The 23814-nt window shown below is 42.4% G+C and overlaps 1 protein-coding gene across 1 annotated transcript in view; it reads left to right on the forward strand.

Annotated features, from left to right (window-relative positions):
• Positions 1–4507: 4507 nt before the first annotated feature.
• LOC118789366 (UDP-glucuronic acid decarboxylase 1-like) overlaps positions 4508–23814 on the forward strand; it is a 55374-nt gene continuing 36067 nt past the window's right edge. The window contains exons 1-3 of the mRNA XM_036545755.1: positions 4508–4640; positions 15421–15523; positions 23598–23659. Of these exons, the coding sequence (XP_036401648.1) occupies positions 4508–4640; positions 15421–15523; positions 23598–23659 (298 nt within the window). The remainder of the gene's footprint in view (positions 4641–15420; positions 15524–23597; positions 23660–23814) is intronic.

Raw genomic sequence — 23814 nt, forward strand, 5'->3', positions numbered from 1 at the left:
ACTACATAAGAAAGTTTGGCAAGAGCATCCAGAGCTTTGGCCTGGCCATACCAGATGCCCAGGTCCTCAGGAGCAAACAAGGACACGCAGCTGATGTCCCCACCCAAACAGAGGCTCACCTGTTAGTTATTGGAGAGGGGGGCTTTCAGTGGAATTAGATCTTTGATCCCATGAGCTTTTAGCGGCTTTAAAACCCAGCCACTTGGATAAATCAGTTGTGGGGCCACACTGACATTTGGCAGCCAAAGATTCAGAACATGGGCTTTTGCTCATGGTTTGTTAAGGCAGGAAAGACACAGCTGTCTTATGCTGTGCATATATAGGCAAATCCTTGGACAGGCAGAGGTGTTCCTCTTCCATCTAGAGAAGGTACAGTCAGGTCTCTGAAATTCAGGGTGAGTAGAAAGCCAGAGGGGCCTGGCGCAGACAGATCCACACAGGATGTGGGCATTGAGGGCCTTCTACAATGCATGTCACCAGGTCACAGGATCGGACAGCACCTGGAGAGTGCTCAATGCTTTAACAATACTCTAGACAAACAGAATGGACAAAAACACACAGGAGTTGCCTTTGAAGGTGCTGTGGCTCATCTGTATGCAGGGGCTTTGCTTCTCAGGCAGGATGAGGGAGACAGATGAAGAGCTCTCACTATTGAATGACGCTTTCTTGCCAGAAGCCCCAACTCGTTATTCCAACAAGTTCCCTCCCACTCACGCCTGTCCTGTCATCACTGGATAATTGCCGCTGGGGCTGGGACACTTTCTGGTAGACTACTGAGGGTCCCGCCTCAGCAGTCCCTGCCCGTTTCCCAACTGGCTGCTCTGGGCTCTGCATCTATGAGAGAAGTGGCCCTCCTGCCCACATTTGAAGCAGTGTGAACAATTTTGCCCCATCTGTTGTTCCCTACACTTCTGGCAGCCTCTCTCTTGTCTAGGTCTTGATGGTTGTGTTCTGGCCTCCATGGCAGTAAGGAACATCTGTTTCCTTTCTGCTCGCAATTCTTCCACAATCTGTTGTGTACTTTGACTTTCCACTTTGGTCTGTTTCCCTTTTACCATTTTGACCACGGTGGTAGACCCAGGCTGTTGACGTGACTGGGAGGCCTGGGAAGGCGAGGGGTCTCTCTCGATTTCTGTGTGGAGCTCCTGGACTCTGGGACCTTTGCTGGTGGTGAGCCTTCTTCTCTTCTCTTGCCTCTCTCCCTCCACCTTTGCTGCCTCGTTCACCCTCTCAATCAGCTCCTCATCTGTTGTCCTAATGTTATTCAAGTAGGGCAGGATCTGGAACTTAACAGAGTCACTGAGCAGCCCTGTTTCAATTGAGCGGAGGAATTTACGCTGGATGGTGACTTTGCTGTACTGCTCGTCAGTGTCCTCATTAAAGGCCTTCCAAAGAAGTTTCTCCTTCAGCTCCATTGCTCGGAAGACAAAGTTCAAGGCTGTCTCCTTAGGCTCCTGAGAGATGTTGATTAACTGATGGTAAAGGTCAGTAGCACTGTCAACCTTGTAGCGAACCTTAAGAATGGTGAAAAGTGTTGACAGTGTGAGTCCACGCTTGATCTCTAACATGTCTCTCAGTTCAACCTGACTTCAATCTCACGTACTCCCTCTGGGATCTGCTGCAGAAAGTATCGAAACTCACACCACAGAAGAAGAAAGCTGTCAACATTCCCACCATAGAAGAAGGCCATTCCTTCTGGTTTCAGTCACAAATCCAATATTGTTTAAATTACATTTTTTATCAAAATGGCTTTGTGTTGCAAATTGACACCACAGCGAATGTGAGAGGGTGATCTTGAACTGCATGACTGTATTAAAAGACGGAAGCATACGATATGCCAGCGCTTGTTTTAATAATTCAACATAATAGGAAATTGACGACGTTTTCTCCCCTGTCCGCTCTCAGAGGACCAACTTGCCTTGATATTTATTGTTTTTTTTCATATTTACAGATCACTTTCAGTTTCAAAAAGAAGGGGGATGATAGATAAGCACTTTAGGAATTTGAATCCACCACTCTCTCATTTTTCACGAAAAAAGGTTTCCTGTAAAGTTAACGCGGCTGCGATGTGGAGGGTTTACTCGCGTCGGGTCACATTTAATGTTGGATGTAAATCTGAAACAAGAAAACAAAAGTTTCAGTGGTGAGCTGGGCTGGAACTTCAGCGGTCTCGTCTCCAACGCCAACTCAAGAACTGTATCTAATTACATTATTAAACTGATTACTTAATACACACAGAGTGTAACAAATTCTCATAAACAATCACAAATTAACAGGGACAGTATCTTGACAATATCAAAATATCCAAACATATTATTCTATTTTCCTATATTATTATAATGTTATCTTTACAGTAATTATTACCTTTCCATTCACTCACATCACCTTTACAACTGCGTCTGATAGAACTGATTCACTGTACGTTTCACTTCCTTATTTACATTCTCCGTCACATACGTCACTGAAGGACCACTCACTGTTTATGTGGCACGTAGGCTTTTATGTGCATTGGAATATTTGTGTCTATGTGGTGCATTCACAATTACCCCTCCCTGTTCGTACGTTATGGTTGTCTGTGTCTCTGCTGTTACTGTGTCTGTCTGCCGTCCACACACTGTGGATTGGCGGCGGGTGCAGTTGGGGAGCTCAGGCTGGGTTCTTGAGTTGGCCGTTGGAGACGAGACCGCTGAAGTTTCAGCCCAGCTCACCACTGAAACGTTTGTTTTCTTGTTTCAGATTTACATCAGATTGAGCTTTGAGATTCTTTCTGTGCCTGCAACATATGCAAGGTGCATACTTCACCACTCTGGGGGTGGAGCAAGAAAAGGCAGAAATAAAACTTGAAAATGAGTGCAGCAGGTCTGCGTTCTGTAAAGAGGACTTTTGTGCTGCTTTTGTGAGGACTTTTTTTTAAAAATCCAATTTTCTGTTTTTAAGTTCTTCGGGGTCTTTTTCTTTGAGGCCTTTGCACTACATGGAGAAGCTGTCCCCTGATTGGTGCCTTTAAGATATCGGCGTTGTTTGTCCCTTTCACGCCTTTCATCTTTGTCTTCCCTTGCTTCTTGTGTTTGTGACAAATGTCCCAGTTTCTCCCAGAAGTACCCTCCTGTGAATTTCCTCTCAGAGAAGGACAGGAAAAGAATTTTGGTGAGTGTTCAGATTTTCAGTAGTATAGTATTGTATTGTATTTCTCATATTCACTATTTTGAAAGTTTTCCATTTTATACTTCTTTCTTTTACTGGAAGAAACCTAAAATCCAGAGGCAGAATTGTTTCTAATCCACACTTGAAATTCTGCATTTCCCCCATCATGCTTCCATTCAGTCTATAAAGTCCCCCTAAATTTAATTCCATCTTTCAGTGCCTCAGTCCTCTCCCATTTATTTTAGACGGTAGGTGTACCAGACTGGCAAGGACATTCTAACATTACCAAGAACTCATTATGTACCCTGTGGCTACAATGTAAAATGTTAGATTAGTGTGGAAATCAGTGTGCAGTTACTGAAGCACATCTGCTGGAGCTGTGCATGCTCTTGATGCATCACAGAAAATGGACATGATTGCTTCATTGTGTGCTGGAGAACTCATAAGAATGGAACTGAGAAATATATTCCAGGGGAAGAATGCCCTGACAGTCTCTCATCTCAGAGTGTCGTTCTGCTAGTTCAATTTCCATGATGACCAATGTGGCAATCAGTGCTTTTTAAAAGAGGGGTGGCTTTCTTAAATGAAGTGCTTGCTGAACCCTCCCATCCACGTATTTGTGCTGTGGTGGGAGATTACGTTGGGGGTGGCTGGGTAGAGTGGTTGTTTCACCTTTGGCCAGGGCGGTTGTCCTTTTCAATCCCAGGTGAGACTGCAGTCTGTTGCACTCTGAAGAATTTCCCTTGTATTGCTTTCGTAAGAACCTCAGAAAGCTGAGTTTTTAAGTGAAACAGAGTGCTATCTGTGTGAGGTGACCAGAGTAAGTGTGCATTTTCAGAAAATGAATGCTGTTACAATGATAGTAGCGTCAATGCTATAATGCTAATGCTAGCATACCAGCTACTTTTAGAGCTACTACTTGAAAACGAAAAGGAAAAAAATATGTTTCTATTCTAATGGAGATATTACACCAAACTCTCAATATATTAAATTCATCTCAAGGAAGAGATAGCGTAGTTAAATGCACTTGATACATTAGTGTAGGTGCATGATTCCATTCTTAATAGTTACAGAATTTCATTATTCTTATTACATATGTGGCAAAATACAAGAATTTAGAATTCTTCTGCAGTGTATTGTTCATAATTTCCAGTATGTTTTTTAAACGATCCAATATTACAATGGCAACTAAATGTTTCTGTGTGTGGCCCAATATGTTAATTGTTGTGGAGTGGTGCTGCTTGTAATAAGCCATGTGTGAAGTCACACAGGGGAATAGTACATATCCTCTCATTGGTTAGTCTCCTACACCCAGATCACTGGAGGGGCAGGATTTGTGGGCTCCCACCTGATGGACAAGCTGATGATGGACCGGCACAAGGTCACAGTGGTAGACAACTTCTTCACGGGCCACAAGCGGAACGTGGAGCACTGGATCGGCCATGAGAACTTTGAGCTCATCAACCACGATGTGGTGGAGCCGCTGTACATTGAAGGTGGGCCCAGCGTCCATTCCTGTGCTTACCACCATAGACATGTGCAAGGGTAACTACAAATGAGGTTACATTACATGTTTTCTTTAGAGATACCTTTAACCAGGACTATTCACATAGAATACGGTCCTGCATATCATCCACTTGTACTGTACATGCAGTGCACCCCCCCCCCCCCCCCCCACCCCCAAGAATGGAACCTGCAACCTTTGGGGTACAATTCAGCTCCTTAACCTCAACAGGACCTCACATCAATACTCCAGATAGTAACAATTTTTGCCTTATCAAAGAAATGATGTAGTTAATGGCAGTATGAACCAGAGGGGTACTGCTGCACTGGGCCAGCGTATGCTTAGGGTAGCAGAGGGTTATTTAAACTAGGGCCTGGGGGGGCAGGGAAGTTATATAGTGAGATGCATAGGGATAGACAGACTGGTGGAATAGAACACACCATGGCTAAATATTTTATTAGTAGTGAGGGAACCAAGGTTGCAAATCAGTCAGAGCAGCACTGTGATAGAGGTGGTTTTGAGCAGCTGGGAGTGGAGGGGAAGGACAGGAAATGCACACGCAGTACCCTGAAATTCTGTTTAAATGCTAGAAGCATAAAAATAAAATTTTGGATCTAGAAACTGTTATGAACAATAGCAATTATGATGTTGTTGGGATCACAGAGATGTGGCTTAGTGCAGGGGATGAATATAATGTGGAGGGATTCAAGCTGCTAAGAAAAGATAGAACCAATAGAAGAGGAGGGGGTGTAGCTCTGTATGTAAAGGATAATCTTAATATTCAAGAAATTCCAAGAATGGAGCCCCTTGGTGTTAGTGAAGACATACTGTATAGATTAAAATATTGGGGGAAAATGAAAAGGGTCTGAATGTCAGAGTATCTTATAGGCCACCGGCCTCAGACAGCAGTGTCAACAGTATGCTCTTTGATAATATTAAACTATCATGTCAGGAGGATGAGACAATAGTAATAGGGGACTTCAGTTACCTTTCAATTAATTGGGAAGCTGGGTCAGGTCAAGGTAAATGTGAAGAAGAGTTTTTGGATGTTGTAAATGACTGTTTTTTGATACAGTCTGTTACTCAACCTACAAGAGAGAACACAATTCTAGATCTGGTCCTGTGTAATAATCCTGATAGAATTTGCAGTACGAAGGTAGGGGAGCCACTTGGAACAAGTGACCATAGTGCAGTTACATTTTAAGTTTTTTGGCAAGTGAAGTCTGCATTCTCCAATGCTAGAGTTTTCAACTTTAGACAAGCTGATTTTATTAAAATGTGTGATTATACAAGGAATATAAACTGTGTACCTCTTCTAGATGGTAAAACTGTGAAAGAAATGTGGAGCATTTTTAAAACGATTATTCTGGATGTACAGCATAAATTCATTCCGCAAATGAGAAAAGGGAAGCTGAAAAAGAAGCATCCACAGTGGATGAATAAGTTGCTACAGGACAGAAACAAAAAAAGTAAATTATTTAGAAAATACAAGTTGAACGTCTCAGAGAGTAATAAGTTTGAATACAGAAATATGCGCGTTCAAGTCAAGAAACAAATAAGGGAAGCTAAAAGGCGTTTTGAAAGACAGATTGCACAAGATGCAAAGAGCAACCCTAAACACTTTTTTTCAATACTACACTCGAAAGAGGATAGTTAAGGATGAAATAAGAGGTATAAAAAATAAGGATGGAGTTATGGTTTATAAAAACAAAGCTATTGCTGATACCCTAAACAGTTACTTTGTGGAGAGTTTCACTAGTGAAGTGTTTTCACATATGCCTTCAGTGCAGTCAGTTCTCAGAGACTTATGGAGGAAATTGATTTAAATGATGCAGAAGTACTAGATAAACTTCAAAAACTTAAAACAAATAAGGCAGCAGGCCCCGATGGAATATATCCAAGAGTTCTCAGAGAACTAGTGATTTACAAGCCTCTGACAGTTATTTTTAAGCAATCCCTTAAAACTGCAGAAATACCAGATGATTGGAAACATGGCAATGTAGCACCATCTACAAGAAAGGAGACCAGACTGATCCAGGAAATTATAGGCCTGTCAGCTTAACTTGTATCACATGTAAATTACTGGAATCCATCATTAGGGATAATTTGGAATTATTCCTGCAACAAAATGGTGTCTTAAATGATAGCCAGCATGGTTTTCGCAGAGGGAGGTCATGCTTAACAAACCTCCTGGACTTTTTTGAGGAAGCTACAGCATGTTTGGACTCCAACCCGGCTTATGATATTATCTATTTGGACTTTCAAAAGGCATTTGACAAAGTACCCCATGAGAGGCTCATATTGAAAATGAAATCTGCAGGAATTACAGGAGATATCACTGAGTGGGTTCGAAGTTGGTTGTCTAATAGAAAGCAGACTGTAACTGTGGGAGGAATTGTATCAGAGCAGGGTCCTGTACGAAGTGGAGTCCTGCAGGGATCGGTGTTGGGGCCTTTGCTATTCCTTATATACATAAATGATCCTGATGCAGAGGTTAGTAGTGAAATAGTAAAATTTGCAGATGACACAAAACTAGGGGGTCTAACCGTACAGTATAGAATCAACTAAGGTAATACAGGAAGACCTAAACAGCATCCAAAAGTGGGCAAATACCTGGCAGATGACATCCAGTTTAGATAAATGTAAAGTCTTGCATGTGGGAAATAAGGACCTTAGACAAGACTACTTCATGGGGGAAAAAAACTAGAATGTTCTCAATTTGAGACAGGAGTATACAGGATCTAGGCAGTGTGCTGTAGCAGCAAAAAAGGCCAACAGGATGCTGGGATATATAGCCAAAAGTAAAATATAAATCTAAGGAGGTTATATTGAAATTATACAATTCTCTAGTCAAACCTCACTTGGAATACTGTGTGCAGTTCTGGGCACCACACTATAAGAAAGATATTGAGGTTCTCAATTTCAAAAGTTCAAAGAAGGGCACCTAAATTAGTTCCTGGCATGAAATATAAAAGCTACAAGGAAAGACTCAAGTTACTTAACCTGTTTAGACTTAGCGAGAGGAGGCTTAGAGGTGATTTAATTGAGGCTTTTAAATTTTTAAAGGACTCAATAAGGTTAACTATAATAGATTTTTTAGGGTGAGTTCAGTTTGTAGAACAAGAGTTATAAATGGAAACTAGTTAAGAGTAAGTTCCGCACTGATATAAGGAAGTATTATTTTACACAAAGAGTTATTGATACATGGAATAGGTTGCCAGATCATGAAATTGAGGCAGAGACCCTTGCTGTGACTTGATGCAGTACTGGATACTCTCTTATAGTAATAGTGAACTTAGTTGGGCCGAATGGCCTGTGCTCGTCATAATTGCTTCCTAAAACAGCTACTGCCTGCAATTGGCACACCGCTATTAAATCTTATCAACGCTTCCCTTACGTCTGGACACGTACCTCAGCCCTTCAAAGTAGCAGTTATCAAGCCTATTCTGAAAAAGCCCAATCTTGATCCCAATGACCTGTCAAACTATAGGCCCATCTCGAACTTTCCATTCCTCTCAAAAATTCTGGAAAAAGCAGCATCAAAGCAACTCTGTGCCTTTTTACACTCTAACAACATTTTGGAAGTTTTTCAGTCCGGATTTAAGCCTCACCACAGTACGGAAACCGCTCTTCTGAAAGTGCTCAACGACCTTCTACTCTCCTGTGACAATGGCTGTATCTCTCTTCTTGTGCTGCTAGACCTAAGTGCAGCCTTTGATACCATCGATCATCGTATCCTCCTCGACCGCCTCGAAAACCTGGTTGGCATAAGTGGACAGGCCCTATCTTGGTTTAGGTCTTATCTATCAGAACAATATCAGTTTGTCTCCATTAACAACGAATCCTCTGCTCGTTCCAGAGTAAGATATCGTATACCTCAAGGATCTGTGCTTGGGCCTCTGCTCTTCTCATACATGTTGCCTCTTGGCGATATCATCCGTAAACATGACATTAATTTCCACTGTTACGCGGATGACACTCAGTTATACGTAACAGTCAAACCCGATGTCCCTCTGAATATTTCAAACATGGAGGCCTGCCTAACAGATGTAAAGAATTGGATGGCCCGAAACTTTCTCCTCCTTAACCTGGACAAAACCGAAATATTGGTCATAGGCCAAAATTCAATCAGGAGCAAACTCGCTCATTTTACACTGGACCTTGATGGTGTCTCCCTTGCCCCGAGTGCAGCCATCAAAGACCTTGGTGTTGTTATTGATCCTGAGCTCTCTTTTGAAACTCACATAACTAACACCTCTAGGACTGCCTTCTGAGAAATATAGCTAAAATCAGGAAAATCGTATCAATTAACGACGCTGAAAAACTAATCCATGCCTTTGTAACATCCAGATTAGACTACTGTAATGCCCTCTTGTCAGGATGTGCAAACGTCTCATTAAAACCCCTTTAGCTGGTGCAAAATGCAGCTGCTCGAATCTTAACTAAAACGAAACGCTTTGAGCACATTACCCCAATTCCAGCTTCTCTCCATTGGCTACCTATTAAATACCGGATCGTTTTTAAAATACTCTTACTCACATTTAAGGCTTTAAATGGGCTTTCACCCCCTATCTTAAGGACCCTCTTCACCCATATCTTCCGCAGAGAGCCCTTCGCTCCCAAAATGCCAGGCTTCTCATCATTCCAAGAGTGGGCAAAACTACTGTAGGCGGTAGAGCCTTTTCCTATCAAGCCCCTCTCCTGTGGAACAGCTTACCCACCGAGATTCGGGGAACAGACTCTCTCTCCACCTTTAAGTCTAGGCTCAAAGCATATCTATATAGTAAATCCTTCAGCTGAGGGACATGGCCTGGTGCTAGCGTGGATCATAGAGCTTCTGGTGGACTAAGTGGTCATTGCTTTCATGGACATGTGCCGTGATCTGGTGTTGACTGTCTTAGGGTCGCCCTCATGACTATGCCGGTCCCTTGCCTCCCGTCCCCTAGGTATGCTGCCATAATGTTAGCCTGCCGGGGTTTTTCCTTGTTGCACTCTGGCACCTTTTTCATTGCCCCTCCTCTCCTGCGTCTGTTCTACATCCCTGCCATTCTTATCATCCACTAACCACTGTTTTCTGTTTGCTTCCTATCCCTGCTCCAGGCTCCTGTCCGGAGCTGTAGCCCAAGCGTCTCATCCCGTTTTCCAGTCCTGCTACCTCGCTGCCCTGCCCATCAAAGCCAACTGCGTTCCAAGAGAGACATTCTTATAATCACTCTGCTGTTAACTACTATTGTCTATCAATCGTAAATGTCTTAAAGTACATTGTATAACTTGTCTCTAACTCTATCTGCCCAGTGCTGGCCAGAAGCAGATGCCCCCCCCCCCTCTGAGCCTGGTTCTGCTCAAGGTTTCTTCCTGATAGGGAGTTTTTCCTTGCCACTGTTGCCTTAGGCTTGCTCTCAGGGGGTCTCAGGCCTGGGAACAATGTAAAGCTGCTTTGTGACAACTTGTGTTGTAAAAAGCGCTATACAAATAAAAATGAATTGAATTGAATAATATCTTCTTATGTTCTTATGTGGTATTCATTTGCTTCTCCTTTACAGAGAGGGGAAGTTTTTATCCTTCTGTTTAATAACATTTAATGGGGTGGCTTTACCATTCTAACCTTTGAGCACTTCAGGTTTGACATTTTAATTACAACAAAAAGACAGAGATTAGATTTTACATTCACTGATATGCCGTTTCTCTTGAATCTGTGAAAATGGTTACACCTCTGGGCCTGTGTGTGCTCATTTGTTCTTTTAAGCAGTTTGTATGAAGGCAAGTGTACTTCTTTGTGTGGTCTGCCTGCCATTGTATTTGCCATGACTGTTGACCTTAATGCTGAGAATTGAAATACACAAAATGGCAGTGGCTTATTTGGAGACCCTTAAGAGCAGACACTTATTATGGCTATGGCATGCCTTTCCAGACCCTGTCACACCCTACCTTACCTCATCACACCATGGTAAGACATTGCTAATGGCAGACCAAAGAGCCCAACTAAAAGTAATAGGAGCTATTATTATCTTTCCAGGTTTGTTTAATACCTATCAGACTAAATTGAGCTAAAAAAGTAATAAAACCAAAGAACATTTTATATATGGATATCTGTCACTGTGAGCTGCAGAAACCCTAAAGAGGTGCCTCAGGGATTTGGACACCTCTATGTGTGCTGTGTGAGCACCTTCTGAAGGCAGCTGCTGTGGGTGATACAGGTGGGAGCTTATTTGCAGTGTCCAAGCAGCCCAACCCTCAAAGCCATCCTTTGGCACATCCTGACTGCAGCTCCCTAGGGTTACCATAACAAACACTTACTAAATCAGCAGCATTGGCATTCAGTTTGCACTGCTGTGTATATGATTCTCCCAATACATGAACCAGATGTTCATTTCTTTCTTTTCTTCACTCACTATCTTTGTACTAGGTGTGTTCCTATAATGTGTCCTGTTACCTTAGCCTGAACACATTCTAAGGAGCATAAGGCTTTATAGCACTGTGTCACTGGGCAAGCACAGTTATATAATCCTGCACACGGGTACCAGCAGCTGTACGGCTGTACATGTCAGGAGTTCCTCCCGACATGACCGCGCTGCACTCCCTGGGAGAGCGAGGGGGCTCGGTATGGGATAATTGGCAATTGACGGTGTTCGCTGCCTGGTGTGTACTCCGCACCTGTTGCCTGTCTGTGTAATTTCGCTGGGACTATTTAGGCAGGTGAGTGGGAGTAGCACGCCAGAGACGCTGACGGAGGGTCCCACACGGGGTTTTAGCGTGAAGCTAGGTTTTTGTGATTTCTTTCTTTTGAACGTGCCGGCACGGCTGAGTTTAGGGTTTATTTTGGTTTGCCGTTTTTTTCTTTGAGCTCTGGGAGTCGCGACCCAGAGCGGGTTTTGAGTTTGCTTTGTTTAATTTCTTTTGGGTTTTTTGCTTTGGTGTGTGAGATGCGCGAGTGTGTTTGTGTGTTTTAGGCGGCTTCAGAAGAGCGGCGACCGAAGGGGCTCTAGCGGTGAATCCCTGAGGGAGCGGGGAAAACAACGCTTGGTTCCGGGGAAGCGCGTGCTGGGGAGGTGATCCCCTAGCTGGAAGGGAGGTGGCACCGCGAAACCTTAAGAGAGTGCGTGGGTCACCAGCACGGGGTGGAGAGGGAGGGCTGACCGGCTGCTGTTCTGTGTCTCCCTCAGTGCGATCCCGCGGAGCCGGTGGAGTTACTACCGGGGAGAAGACGTGGGTCGCCGCCGGAGCCGCCAGCCCCCGCAGGAGTGACGCGGGGGCTTTGTCTGGAGTTTATTTAATTTTTTTGTTTTTTTTGTTGGCGCGGGCTGAGCTACGTCCCCACTTATATTTTCGTTTCGTTTTGTACGTCTTGTGTGGTGTGCGTGCGTGTGCGTGCGTGCGTGCGTGTGAGGAGCCTCCCCCGCAGCGGTAGCACTTCCCCCTCGGTAGTGAGATTGAGCAGTCCTCTCTCCCCCGGCGTCCAGGTGGGCGGGGACGCCAGATCACGGGTGTGTGCAGTGAGGCTAAGTGTGTGTGTGGGGATTCCTTTTTTTCTTTTTTCTTTTCTTCCTTTTTTGGTGTGAGCGGCTGGGTAGCGTTCCCGCCTGTTTGTAGCCGGGGAGGGCAGACAGGGGTGGACAGACAGATAGGGGGAGGGGCTTCGTTGGGAGAGGGGTAGCGGCGTCTCAGATTTTATGAATTGTGTTGTGTTAAATTTGTGTTTTTTTAAAAAAAATAAAGAGTTGCTCCTACTCACCTTGTCCTGGCATTCTTGTGGCGGGCGGATCCCTAGGGGGGCGAACTATTTGGGCATAGTGTCACTCCTGACATACACACAGTGCGTACCATGAGATTTCCAATTTGTGAGCGCTCCACGACAGAGATGTGTACCTATGTGTATATTTGTCATGCCAATAAAGCTCTTTAGAATTGAAATTTGAAATTGAAAATTGAGGGAGAGAGGTGTGTCTGAGACATTAAAAAGGAGAAGACAGACCACTCCTTGAAATATGAATGGCATTGGCCGTAACGCTCCGTGTGGCGGTTGCATTAACGGAAGTCCCGCTTTTACACCAAACGGCCAATCGCTTTGTTGGTAAAGGCATAACCCAGGAAAAGGCAGGCCTATCATATTCTTAAGGCAAAAAATGAAAGCCCACAGCCCACTCTACTGTCACATTATAGCTATGCAGCACACAAACGGGGCAAATCTACACAATGAGTAGGCTACTTAATATTAGGTACCAAGCTAACGTCCTATATAATGTATCTGATGGAGATTGGCACGTTATTGCGCCAGCTTTTCCGCCAAATATAAAAAAATATATGTATTATATATGTAAAAGACGACACAATTGTGTCTGACAGAATTAAAGTATAGACCATTTTGGATTGTATGATCGTAATAGCGTGAGCATTTATTAACATTTGGAACTTATTGTGCTTTTTTCAATTTCTATCGAAGTAGAAATTAGCTTGCTAGGTGTACCTAGGTAGATACTAGATAGGTGTATCAACTAGTTGCTAGCTTGCTAGCTAAAGTTAGCTTGCGGCACACTGTTTTATAGCTAGGCTACTTTTTCAAACAACAAACTGTGACACACCGATTTTATTAAGTACCGGGGATACAAAAAAGGCTTAACGTAACATAACAACCATAATCCTTGGATTTCATTTTTGATTTTTTGATATGTGAAAGTGTTTATGACAAGAGATGTGTGAGAGAAATTTGGTCTTCTTTGATCGATGTTTATAGGTACATTAAGCCACGTTAAGCTTGTTTCTTATAATGGCAGAAAAGCCTTAATGTTCCTTATTGCAACAGTAGGCCTACACATTGCTGATCACCACCCCAGTTTAGGCAGTAGCTCAAGTGATGTCCTAACAGGTTAAACATGAAAATTTGCGTTAAGCTATTCCCAATAGGCCAACTGTAGGCCAGCCGCAAGCAGTGTCTTTATAATGGGTTCCTATGGGGAAAACTTCAGTATTTACATTAAACCCATGGGGTCATCGTATTGGTTCTTGAACGTGGTCATGATCAGAAACGTGTTAGAGAAGTGTAGTCCTGATACGTTGCTGTTTTGGTCCATAATGCTATGTTAAGCTTTTTCCTTATAATGGGGGTCAATGGAGAAGAAACGGATTAACGCAAGCTAGTTACCCCTTTCATTGGGTTTCAGTTTTGCTTTTTTGATAGGAGATAGTGTTTATGACATGTGAGATGTCAGACAAATTTGGTGATCACTGATCACCGTTTTGGGACATTAAGCCACGTTAAGCTTTTTCCTTATTATGGGCGTTAATGGAGAGGAAAATGCTTAACGTGAGATAACGACCATACTCCTAGGATTTCGGCTTTGATTTTTTGACAGGAGGAAGTGTTTCCAACAAGAGATGTCCGAGAGAAATCTGGTGATCTTTGATCGCAGTTTTGGAACATTAAGCCACGTTAAGCGTTTTAGAATGTCCCGAAATATTTTAGGCTATGTGATCAAAGGTCTGTGAGGAAGTGCTCAAACAATTCGATGCGACCGGGAGAAGGAGAGTAAACTTCAAATAGGTAGGCCAGATTTAATTATTCATTAATCAGTCAGTGGCGTTTCTCTCTCTCAGCTCTCTCTCAATGTGTGTGTGCATGCGTGGTCAAGTTACTGTGCGTCCCCTAAGATGAAATCCTGCAGGCGCCCCTGATCCTGCATGCTTTATTTGTGGAACATTTCTCACAGCTTTGCTGGGATTTGAATTTTACACCTGCTACTCTTGCATTTCTGACACCTGCTCTGATTTCATGTTGCCAAGCAGTGCCTTGTTTGCAACTTGTTCAAATGCTTGTCTTAATCTTGTCCACAATCGCAATATGCAAGACAGATTCTCAAGATTGTCAAGTAGGCTAACTGTTTTTGATGTTGCTAATTAGTACTTTATTTCCTGAAATAATAATGTTTTGTGATATACATGGTTCCTGCAGATTGCTTCCCAACATGATAGACATGCATTGAGAACATTCAGAAATATGTCAGGTCAGGAGCAGAGTTTGTTGAAGCTAATGGATGTTAAACTCAAAGATATATGGGGTAGCAGTGTGGCACAGTGGTAAGAGAGGACTCATAACCAAAAGGTTGCTGGGCTGCTCGATTCCTGCTGTTGTACCCTGGGGCAAGGTACTTAACCTACAATTGCCTCAGTAAATAAAAATGGAATGTTGAAGCCGTTCAGCTACATGTTGAATCTAATGCTTTTCAAATGGTGGAAATGGCTGCCAAGTGGCTCAGTTGGTAAGGCACTCATCTCTAGTGCAGCCCGGGGTTCGATTCCAGTAATATCCTACATTTAACTGTAGGATATTACTGGGACCAAATTGGTAATTAGCCTACAATGACCAGCAGCCCATAGCGACGGAACAATTTTGCTTAGTCCCGCTGAGGTAGAGGTGTAGCTGTGCCTATCCTCCAGTCAGAACTTCCTTGTAGTAGTAGTGTGCTGTGGGACTTTTAGGGTTAAGAAGCCATTGGCTGCATGAGAGTGTATCAAAGGATTACATTCGTCTTGCTTCAGCACTCCTATGCGAGGTTGTCATAGTGAGACAAGCCTGATGTGTAATTGGCAATTTAAAAAATGATGAGAGCATGAGGTAAAGAGCAGAACTGACAAAAAATTACATAAGGAATCTCAAAACCATTCACTGTGCAACCAGCCTTTAGTTTACAAATGTATTTTGTCTCTTGCAGGAATACAAATCAGAACCATTTTAAACTAACAATTTCCTAATACAGAATTTGTTTTTATTGTCACAGTCAACCAGATCTATTACTTGGCCTCCCCTGCCTCCCCTCCAAACTACATGTACAACCCCATCAAAACCCTGAAGACAAACACTATTGGGACCCTCAATATGCTGGGTAAGTGTGACTGCTGTACTACATGTCCCGACCTCTCACACTTTGCACCCCTCACCTCCCTATTCCTGCTGGATGAGATTAATGAGGGTAATGAAGAGAGAAAAGTGCCTAGGTCTGCCAGGGGAATTATTATGCCCCACTGATGGTACTTAGTGTCTTGGTTAAACCCCATTACAGTGAGACACTGGCCAAGTCAGTTATGTTGTGGTCAAACAACTGTTGTCCAGTAGAAACAGATATGCAAGTTTTCCATCCCCTGTTCATTCCCAGGTTTTAATTCTGCTTTGATATCATGTGATTGACACCTAGTACATTGACTGACTTCATGTTTCTCCTGAAGGGTGTGTTCTTGACTGACGGCTTGACTGACACTTTTCTGGAGCTTGTGTGGTCTGGTTACTTCTGAGTAAAGTACACTGTTTCATTCTCAATATGTTATTGAACACCAACCAAACCAACACAAAAGTGACTAAACTGTCTATTAATTCACTATTAGAAACAGGCCAGCTGGTGAGCTCTTACTTTAACTTCTATATGAACATCACTTTGAGTGATATTGGACAGGCAGAATGAGCAATCTTATCAATCACTGCTGTAACACACTGATTTAACATCAGTATAGCTGTCATTCTCTTATCTACAATACAATGTTCTGTGGACTAGCACAATATGTGAGTACTTTACTGTAACATATAGTAGCATGTACAAAAGGAGCTGTAGTGTAGTACAGCATGTTAAATCTGCAGCTCAGCACAGTACTCACTACAGTGCTGTACAATATGTAAGAGCAGCAGAGTATCGCAATACCATGTGCCCAAGGGCTTTTAGAGTAGTACAGTCTGGTAAAGTGAGGGTTGTGACAGAGCATGCTGTGGAAGTGAAGCCAGAAGCTAAACTGATCACAGCCTCTCATGTGGTGAAGTGCATTGCCTGACATTACTGTAGCTGAAATCACAGTAACACGAACTGATCGCACTGTCTGATCCCTACTCATCTGATAATAAAAAAACTGGCAGCTTACCTGCCTCCGTCTAGAACAGTCTCTCTCTCTCTCTTTCTTTCTCTCTCTGCCTGAGCAGCTGTCACATAATATATTAACCATGTCATTCCATAGCATGTGAAAACTTGTGCCCGAGTACGGTTGCCAGACTCTTGCCAAACCCAGTTTGAATGACGCCCCAGAATCGGCCCAAGTACACTGGTCTGGGTCAGCTGCTGAAACTGAACCAGCATTGCCAGCATAGGGCCGCAATCACTCCAACAAAAATGGCAGACCTAGCCTATACTGGTCTGAGTCCGAGCCAGAAAGAAAACAATATAAAAACAATAAGGGCCCTTCCCTTTACCAATGCAAAATTAGCTTATTTGTTAAATTGAGTATACTTAATGTAACACAGAATTTAAAACATTTTTTGTGTTCAGCATAACACTGAAACTGTAGTTGTAATGATTTGCTTTTGATATTTAAAGTAAAAGATACACGGTTAGTTACACAGTCAGATAGAAAAGTAGACAGGTAGATAGAAAGATAGACACATGTATAGACATAAAGATAAATATATACTGTAGATAGACAGATATGTACAGATAGACAGATAGAAAGATAAATCTATCATTACTTTCAAACTGTTCCCCTTTATCCTCCTTGATTAGCAATAAACCAAATAATTCACAGCATAATCGACACCAATCGTGTAAACAGAGCAAATGATTATGCTTGCGAAACAGCAGATTGTCTGTAGTTTGTGTGCTTGTGAAAGCTACAGCGTGAGATTGTTTAATTAACAAGGGTGACCATCGTCCTCGTTTTGGGACCTAAAACATGCGTCCTAAAAAGAGGACATGTCCGGGAAAAAGAGGACGTATGGTCACCCTAAATTAACAAGGATTGCATTTATCGATGTAAATTACATTAAATAATCCCACACATTGGGTGACAGTCACAGGCAGACGGCATGGCAAGAAAATCAATTAACTTTTGACCCCGCCGCTCGAGAACTTCAACTACTGGTAACCAATCGGATTTCACTACAACAGATTTTCGGTCCAAGGGGAAATGCAACTGCCTGAGATAAAATGGAGCATGCGTCCCAATGCTCGGAAAACGCCTCCTCCCTCCAATGTCCAATATTAGCCTTTGGCAAATGAGATCAGGTTGATACATCACTGTTTATGAGTTAAAGTCATTATTAGCCTATAATTGTTGTCAACGTTATCATGCTTCATTATTAGCTAGCTAGCTATCAATAACATTTTACCTGGTAAATCAGCAGAGATGAACTAGCTAGCCAGGCAGCTAGCGGTAGTAGATACAATATAGTCTTGCCTAGCTAGCTAAATAGTGAAACTACCTAGCTGGCTGTTACATTTCATACTGATAACATGTTAATGCATATTACAATTTCAGAAACGTTTATTTTATTGGGACGCACTCGGAGGAGAAGCTATAGCAGTGTCCAGCTTTCCCAAGCTATATCACTATGACCCAGCTCTGCCACTGTAGAGATAGTAGCAAAAGAAACGCTGCTTGGAAGAAAGTGGCAGAAATCGTCGGTGTTTCTGGTGTGTAAATATAAATATCTGCAAATATAACGTTCAGTAATATGATGTAGCCTACAGTAATGAACAGTAACAAGGTTACCCACATGGCATGAATATTTGACCTATCTGATGTAGCAAGGCTATGCTATCCACCCAGCATCATTTATAACTACAACAGTAATCAGAAACCTAACGTAACTCAAGAGGCGGATGAGCTGACACGTCCACAACCGGCGGATATTAGCAGACGGGAGCGGTGCCAAGCGGCCTTGCCGCTTTTTGCGTGTCTTCTGCGTTAATTGGAGCTATCTTAATCCAAAAAATTAAGAAGTACTAGTGGATTAGAACACGATCGCTTTTGTAGAATATCACCAAAATGCCTTTCCAGCTACTGCACGTAAAAAGAAAAAGAGGCGCGGCAAGAAAGAAAAAAGTTGCGTCAGATCGCCTGCTGAATTTCACTGTAGAAAGCTCGCAAAAAATGAAGTCATATTCTAAAGTTCCACAAAGGTTTTGTGTTTAAACTGTAACTATTTATACTGCCTTTGATTTCGGGAGGGGCTGTATGAAGTCCAGTGCAATAGTATGTCAACTAGGTTAATTTGTACTAGCTAGCTAAAACATTCACTAAGTTATAACATGGCTGAGTTTAAATTAGCAAACTGGCTAAATCACCGTAATTCTCCTGGGTCATATCTAGCGCTAGATCAATTTGCACATGATTTTAGCTTCTTTATCAATAAACAATACATCGATATTATATGTGTAGGATGGTTTATTACACGTTACCTGATAGATAATCAAATAGAGAGATATACTCACCACAGGCGCAGTCAGCATTTGCTGTTGGTGAAGAAAGAAAAAGCCCGCCAAGTGTGGTCACTAGATATCGCACTACGCATGTCCTAAACTCAGAGCTGTAGTAGAGCCACAGCATATTGCCTTGTTAAATAACATTACCACTGCATTTGTCAAACAAAACCACAGTTCCTGCATATAAACTTGGAATATGCCACCTGAATTATTAAATTCTTATAAATACTGTTAAATTGTTTGATTATATGAATTCATTAATTAATTGCTCAATTTAGCAATTAATTTGAATTGATTATTTACATTTTAAATTGTAAAAGTAAAATAAATGAAATAAAAAATTTAATCTTTCAATTTTTTATTGAAAGAAAGAACATAACAAACCAGGTCCATAGGTCATTATGAGATCATTTAGTAATAGGTTTGAGGGGGAACAACCCTAACAAAAAATAAATTTATTATTATTATTATTATTATTAACAATAATAAACTGTTTCCTTTTTTATGTCTCGAAAATATGAATAATTTACTAATTTAAATAAATGTTATTTTAATTTTGTTTGTTATTATTATTTATATAATTTATAATAATTTATATTATTTTATTTTGTTATTCAGTTTTAATTAATTAATTAATATCAACTGTTGAATTAAATATTAATTGATTACTATTAATTAATCTTTTAAAAACAGAGAAAGGAAGGAAATACAATTATTACTGTAAAAGTGTATAAAAGTCTATTATTATTCCAGTGGCACATTCCAGGCTTCATAATGATATTAAACATTTCATGATTTATTATGTGTCATTGTTAGTAATTATTAATAATTTAGTAATCCTGTAGGCCTAATTAATTAACTTTTTTTGTGTGTGTGTCTTATTTTAAAAGATATGACATGCAGTCATAGGCCCATAAGTTTAGGGGTAATTTCCTGCACCATTTTCTGACAAATTCTGATTTGGCATGGTCCAGAGTTGACCTACCTTGAAAAGGCAGCTCCATCTTCCCCTATGCCCCACCCCTGACCTCTCCACCCCCAGCACTCAACCTAAACTGGTCCAGGTCTTTATGGCCATTTGGTCCAAATGCAGCCAAATGTGCCGATTCTCGGTTGAAATTGGCCCAAGTCCACACACCCAAAACCTAGCCAAATCTGGCAACCATTACTGGGCCAGAGCCGGCTCACTTTAGGTGAGCTGCTGCCAGAACACAGCCACAGAGTCAAAATATTAGAAGTGCTGCGTGACCAGGTTTCAATAGTTGGCCAGACAAGGTACAAGCTAGCTGGTGGAAACACAAGTGCATTAAATCTTTTTTTTTTTTTTAAGGAAAACAGAGTTTAGGACATAAGAAATTGCTGTGGATGCTAGCAATTCGGGTGAGTGCAGAAAAGCAGTGTCTTCAGATCTTCGGATTTGGCGGAACGGATGAAATGTGGAAGGTCATTCCACCATCAGGGGACAACAGCAGAGAATGTTCTGGATAGTGGTTTTGTGCTGTGATGTGATGGGACCACCAGGCGCCATTTGGTAGCAGAGCGTAGTGGCCGGGAGGGAACATACACTTGTAGTAGAGCATTCAGGAGCCAGTGGAGTGAGACAAAGAGAGGTGTAACGTGGGCCCTCTTCGATTGGTTGAAAACCAGACGCGCAGCTGCATTTTGTATCAACTGCAGAGGCTTAGTGGTACATGCAGGAAGGCCAGACAAGAGAGCATTGCAGTTGTCCAGTCTTGAGATGACAAGAGCCTGGACAAGGAGCTGTGCAGCATACTCAGATAGGTATGGCCTGATTTTCCGGATGTTGTACAGTGCAAATCTGCATGAATGCAGTGTGGTTCTTAAAGTTTAGTCATCCAACACCACCCTCAGGTTCCTTGCAGACCTGGATGGCATTAGTGTCATTGAGCCAAGCTGTATAGTGATGTCGTGCTAAATGAACAGGCTGGCTGGGATGATGAGGAGCTCTGTCTTAGACAGGTTGAGTTGAAGGTGGCATTCCTTTATCCAAGCTGGGATGGCTGAGGGGCAGGCAGAGATTTTGTACAGAGACTGTGGGGTCATCAGAATGGAATGAGAAGTAGAGCTGGGTGTCATTGGCATAGCAGTGGTAGGAGATTCCATGCGCCTGAATGATTGGGTCCAGTGAGGTTATGTGCAGTAGGAATAGGAGGGGGCCAAGCACTGATCCCTGAGGTACTCTAGTGCATAGAGAATGTGACTTAGATATGCTACCCATCTAACATAACCTGAAGGATCGATCTGTGAGGTAGGACTCAAACCAGCGCAGTGCAGTGCCGGTGACGCCCCGATCAGCAAAAGTGGACAGAAGGATCTGGTGATTCACTGTGTCGAAAGCGGCAGACAGGTCTAGTAGAATGAGGGCCGATGACCTGGAGGCAGCTCTTGCCAACTGCAGGGTGTCACCAATGGACAGGACGGCCATTTCAGTGGAGTGGCCTATTTTGAAGCCAGATTGTGAAAACAACTTATTAAAGAGTTTTGGATAGGAAAGGGAACCTCAGAAAGCCAGGGGCTATAGAGTGATGCATGTTCTGGCCTGGAGGAGAGAGGGCAGATGCTGTTGAGGCAGGAGGTTAAGGTGGAGTGCAGAGTGTCAATGGCGTCATCTACATCAAGTGAGGAGAAGTAGTTGGGAGAGGGGAGGAAGGCAGAGATCAGGGAGAAAAAGTGAGCAGATGAATCAGTTGCATGTCAGGATGAGGTCCAGCTGGTTGCCTGCTTTGTGAGTCACTGGGGTGCGGAGGGGTTCCAGGTCGAAGGATGCCACAAGAGTAAGGAAGTTGACAGCCTGAGGTTGGTCAAGGTGAATGTTCACGTTGCCAAGGATCACAAGCAGGTTGCCGTCTTCAGGGAAGGAAGGAATGTCCAACTCTTTGATGAAGTTGCCCAGCTGACCTGGTGGACGATATATTACAACAGAATGGATTTTGACAGGCGCAGTAATAGTGATTGCATGGTAGTTGAAAGAGGTGTTGCATAAAGAAGAGAGAGGAGTGAATTTTGGAGATTGTTGGAGATTTGGAGAAAGTGTTGGAAATCAGCAAACCTATTCCACCACCCCACCCAGTTGGACGAGGAATGTGGGAGAAGGCAAAGGAGAGAGCCACAGGAGTTGAAGTGTTGTCTTCCAGGATCCAGGTCTAGGGATGGGAATTGATAAGATTTTATTGATACCAATGCCATTATCGATTCAGCTTATCGGTCCAGTTCTTTATCAATTCCCTTATTGATTCCTGATCAGTTTTCTGTGTGGAAAAAAAGTAGGCCTACTCAGGTTTTCAGCGTCAATGCAGCTGTTTTATTATCTCTGAGTCTGAACACAGTGTAGAATGTCTGCCTAATAACATTTGAACATGTTAAAATTACAATGCTCCTTTTCTTAAAGGATATAACTTGGAAAACAAATATAAAACAGACTAATAAAATAAACAATTCTAACTAGCTAGCTAACTAAAACTGCGAGGCAATTTGGCAACGACCACCAACATTGCAGCAATCCCTATGGTTTGCGTTGTTTACGGCTGTTCCAACCAATCAAATCGGGAAAAAAACAAGGGCTACTTTCGAGTCCCGAAAACAGTGGTACACAAAGGGGAGAAGTTTAAAAAACTCACAGAGAAGCAGCGACAGACATGGATCAAAAACCTCCATCTTATGTCTGGTGGAGCGGAATCCGACAATGCTCATGTATGCAGTGACCACTTCGTGAAATGTAAGGCTAAAGTCATTTTGCTACCTACATAGCTAGTTAAAACTGACAAAAAATACAGACCAGGGTGGTGATATCCCAGGAAACATAGCTAGCTACATCTGCGGAATTCCTAATACTTATTATACAACCCACAGTACTGATTGCATTGCGTCTGTTGGAAGGTAACATTCAATTCCTAACAATCTGGTTTGGAAAGGTTCTTTTTTTCAGGAAGTTAGTATAGCTGCAGAACAAACACCACAGGGTGATAATATTGCAGATGTAGCTAGCTATGTTTCCTGCGACATCAAGGTACATGCCTTTTTTTAATCCATTCCTTTTTTACCCATTTCTAGTTGTCTGATGAATTGATGAACAGAGCACGTTTTTTGTGATAAGCAGTGGTGCATTTAATGATTGAAAGTCAAGATCAGCATTACTCCCTTGTTAGCTCACACACTGATTGCACTGGAGGAAAAAGGTCCCTTTAATGACTGCTGTCACCGTAGTGGTGCTCATTATTATCTCTGTATAGGCTATCATTCCAATTACTGAGACGAAATGGAAGACTGTTGTAATTTAGTTTAAAATACACTTGAGCGGCTGAAGCAGGGGAAAATATTTTCCATCAGGCGTAACCTTATTGGACAATACCTGTATATTACCTTTTTAATTCTAAGTTAAAATTAACCATCTTGCTACTTTCAAGCATACTACACCATCCCTACTATCAGTGGTGGACATACTAGACAGCCAAACATGATACAAGTGTACTACCTGGTATACCTGGGACACAGAGTTTGTTTCATAATTCAGAGAGCAGTAACATTCGGGTTGATTGCTCTTGTCTGCTCTTGCTCCCCATAGCTGATGTTTAGGCTTTTGCCTTTGTCTCCCTGGGAGGTTGTGCATTCCATGTTATTGCATTAGACTGGGCAGTGACTGATTGGTCCTGCTTCTCAAATGTCATGTTTGGATTGATTGCTCTGATCTGTTTCTGCACGGGTTTGGCCAAGCGTGTTGGGGCCCGTCTGCTGCTGGTGTCCACCTCTGAGGTGTATGGAGGTAAGTGTGATAAACCACACAAACCTCTGGTGTTCCGCCTGTTACACTTCACTCTGCAGAGGAATCCCACACCAAGGGACCTACTCAAGACTCCACTAGTGACAGACTCAGACATGCTATAAATTAGGCAAATCAGTAAAAGGTTTTGCTCGTTT

The sequence above is a fragment of the Megalops cyprinoides genome, chromosome 14 (genome assembly GCF_013368585.1).
Source record: "Megalops cyprinoides isolate fMegCyp1 chromosome 14, fMegCyp1.pri, whole genome shotgun sequence".
Lineage (NCBI taxonomy): Eukaryota > Metazoa > Chordata > Actinopteri > Elopiformes > Megalopidae > Megalops > Megalops cyprinoides.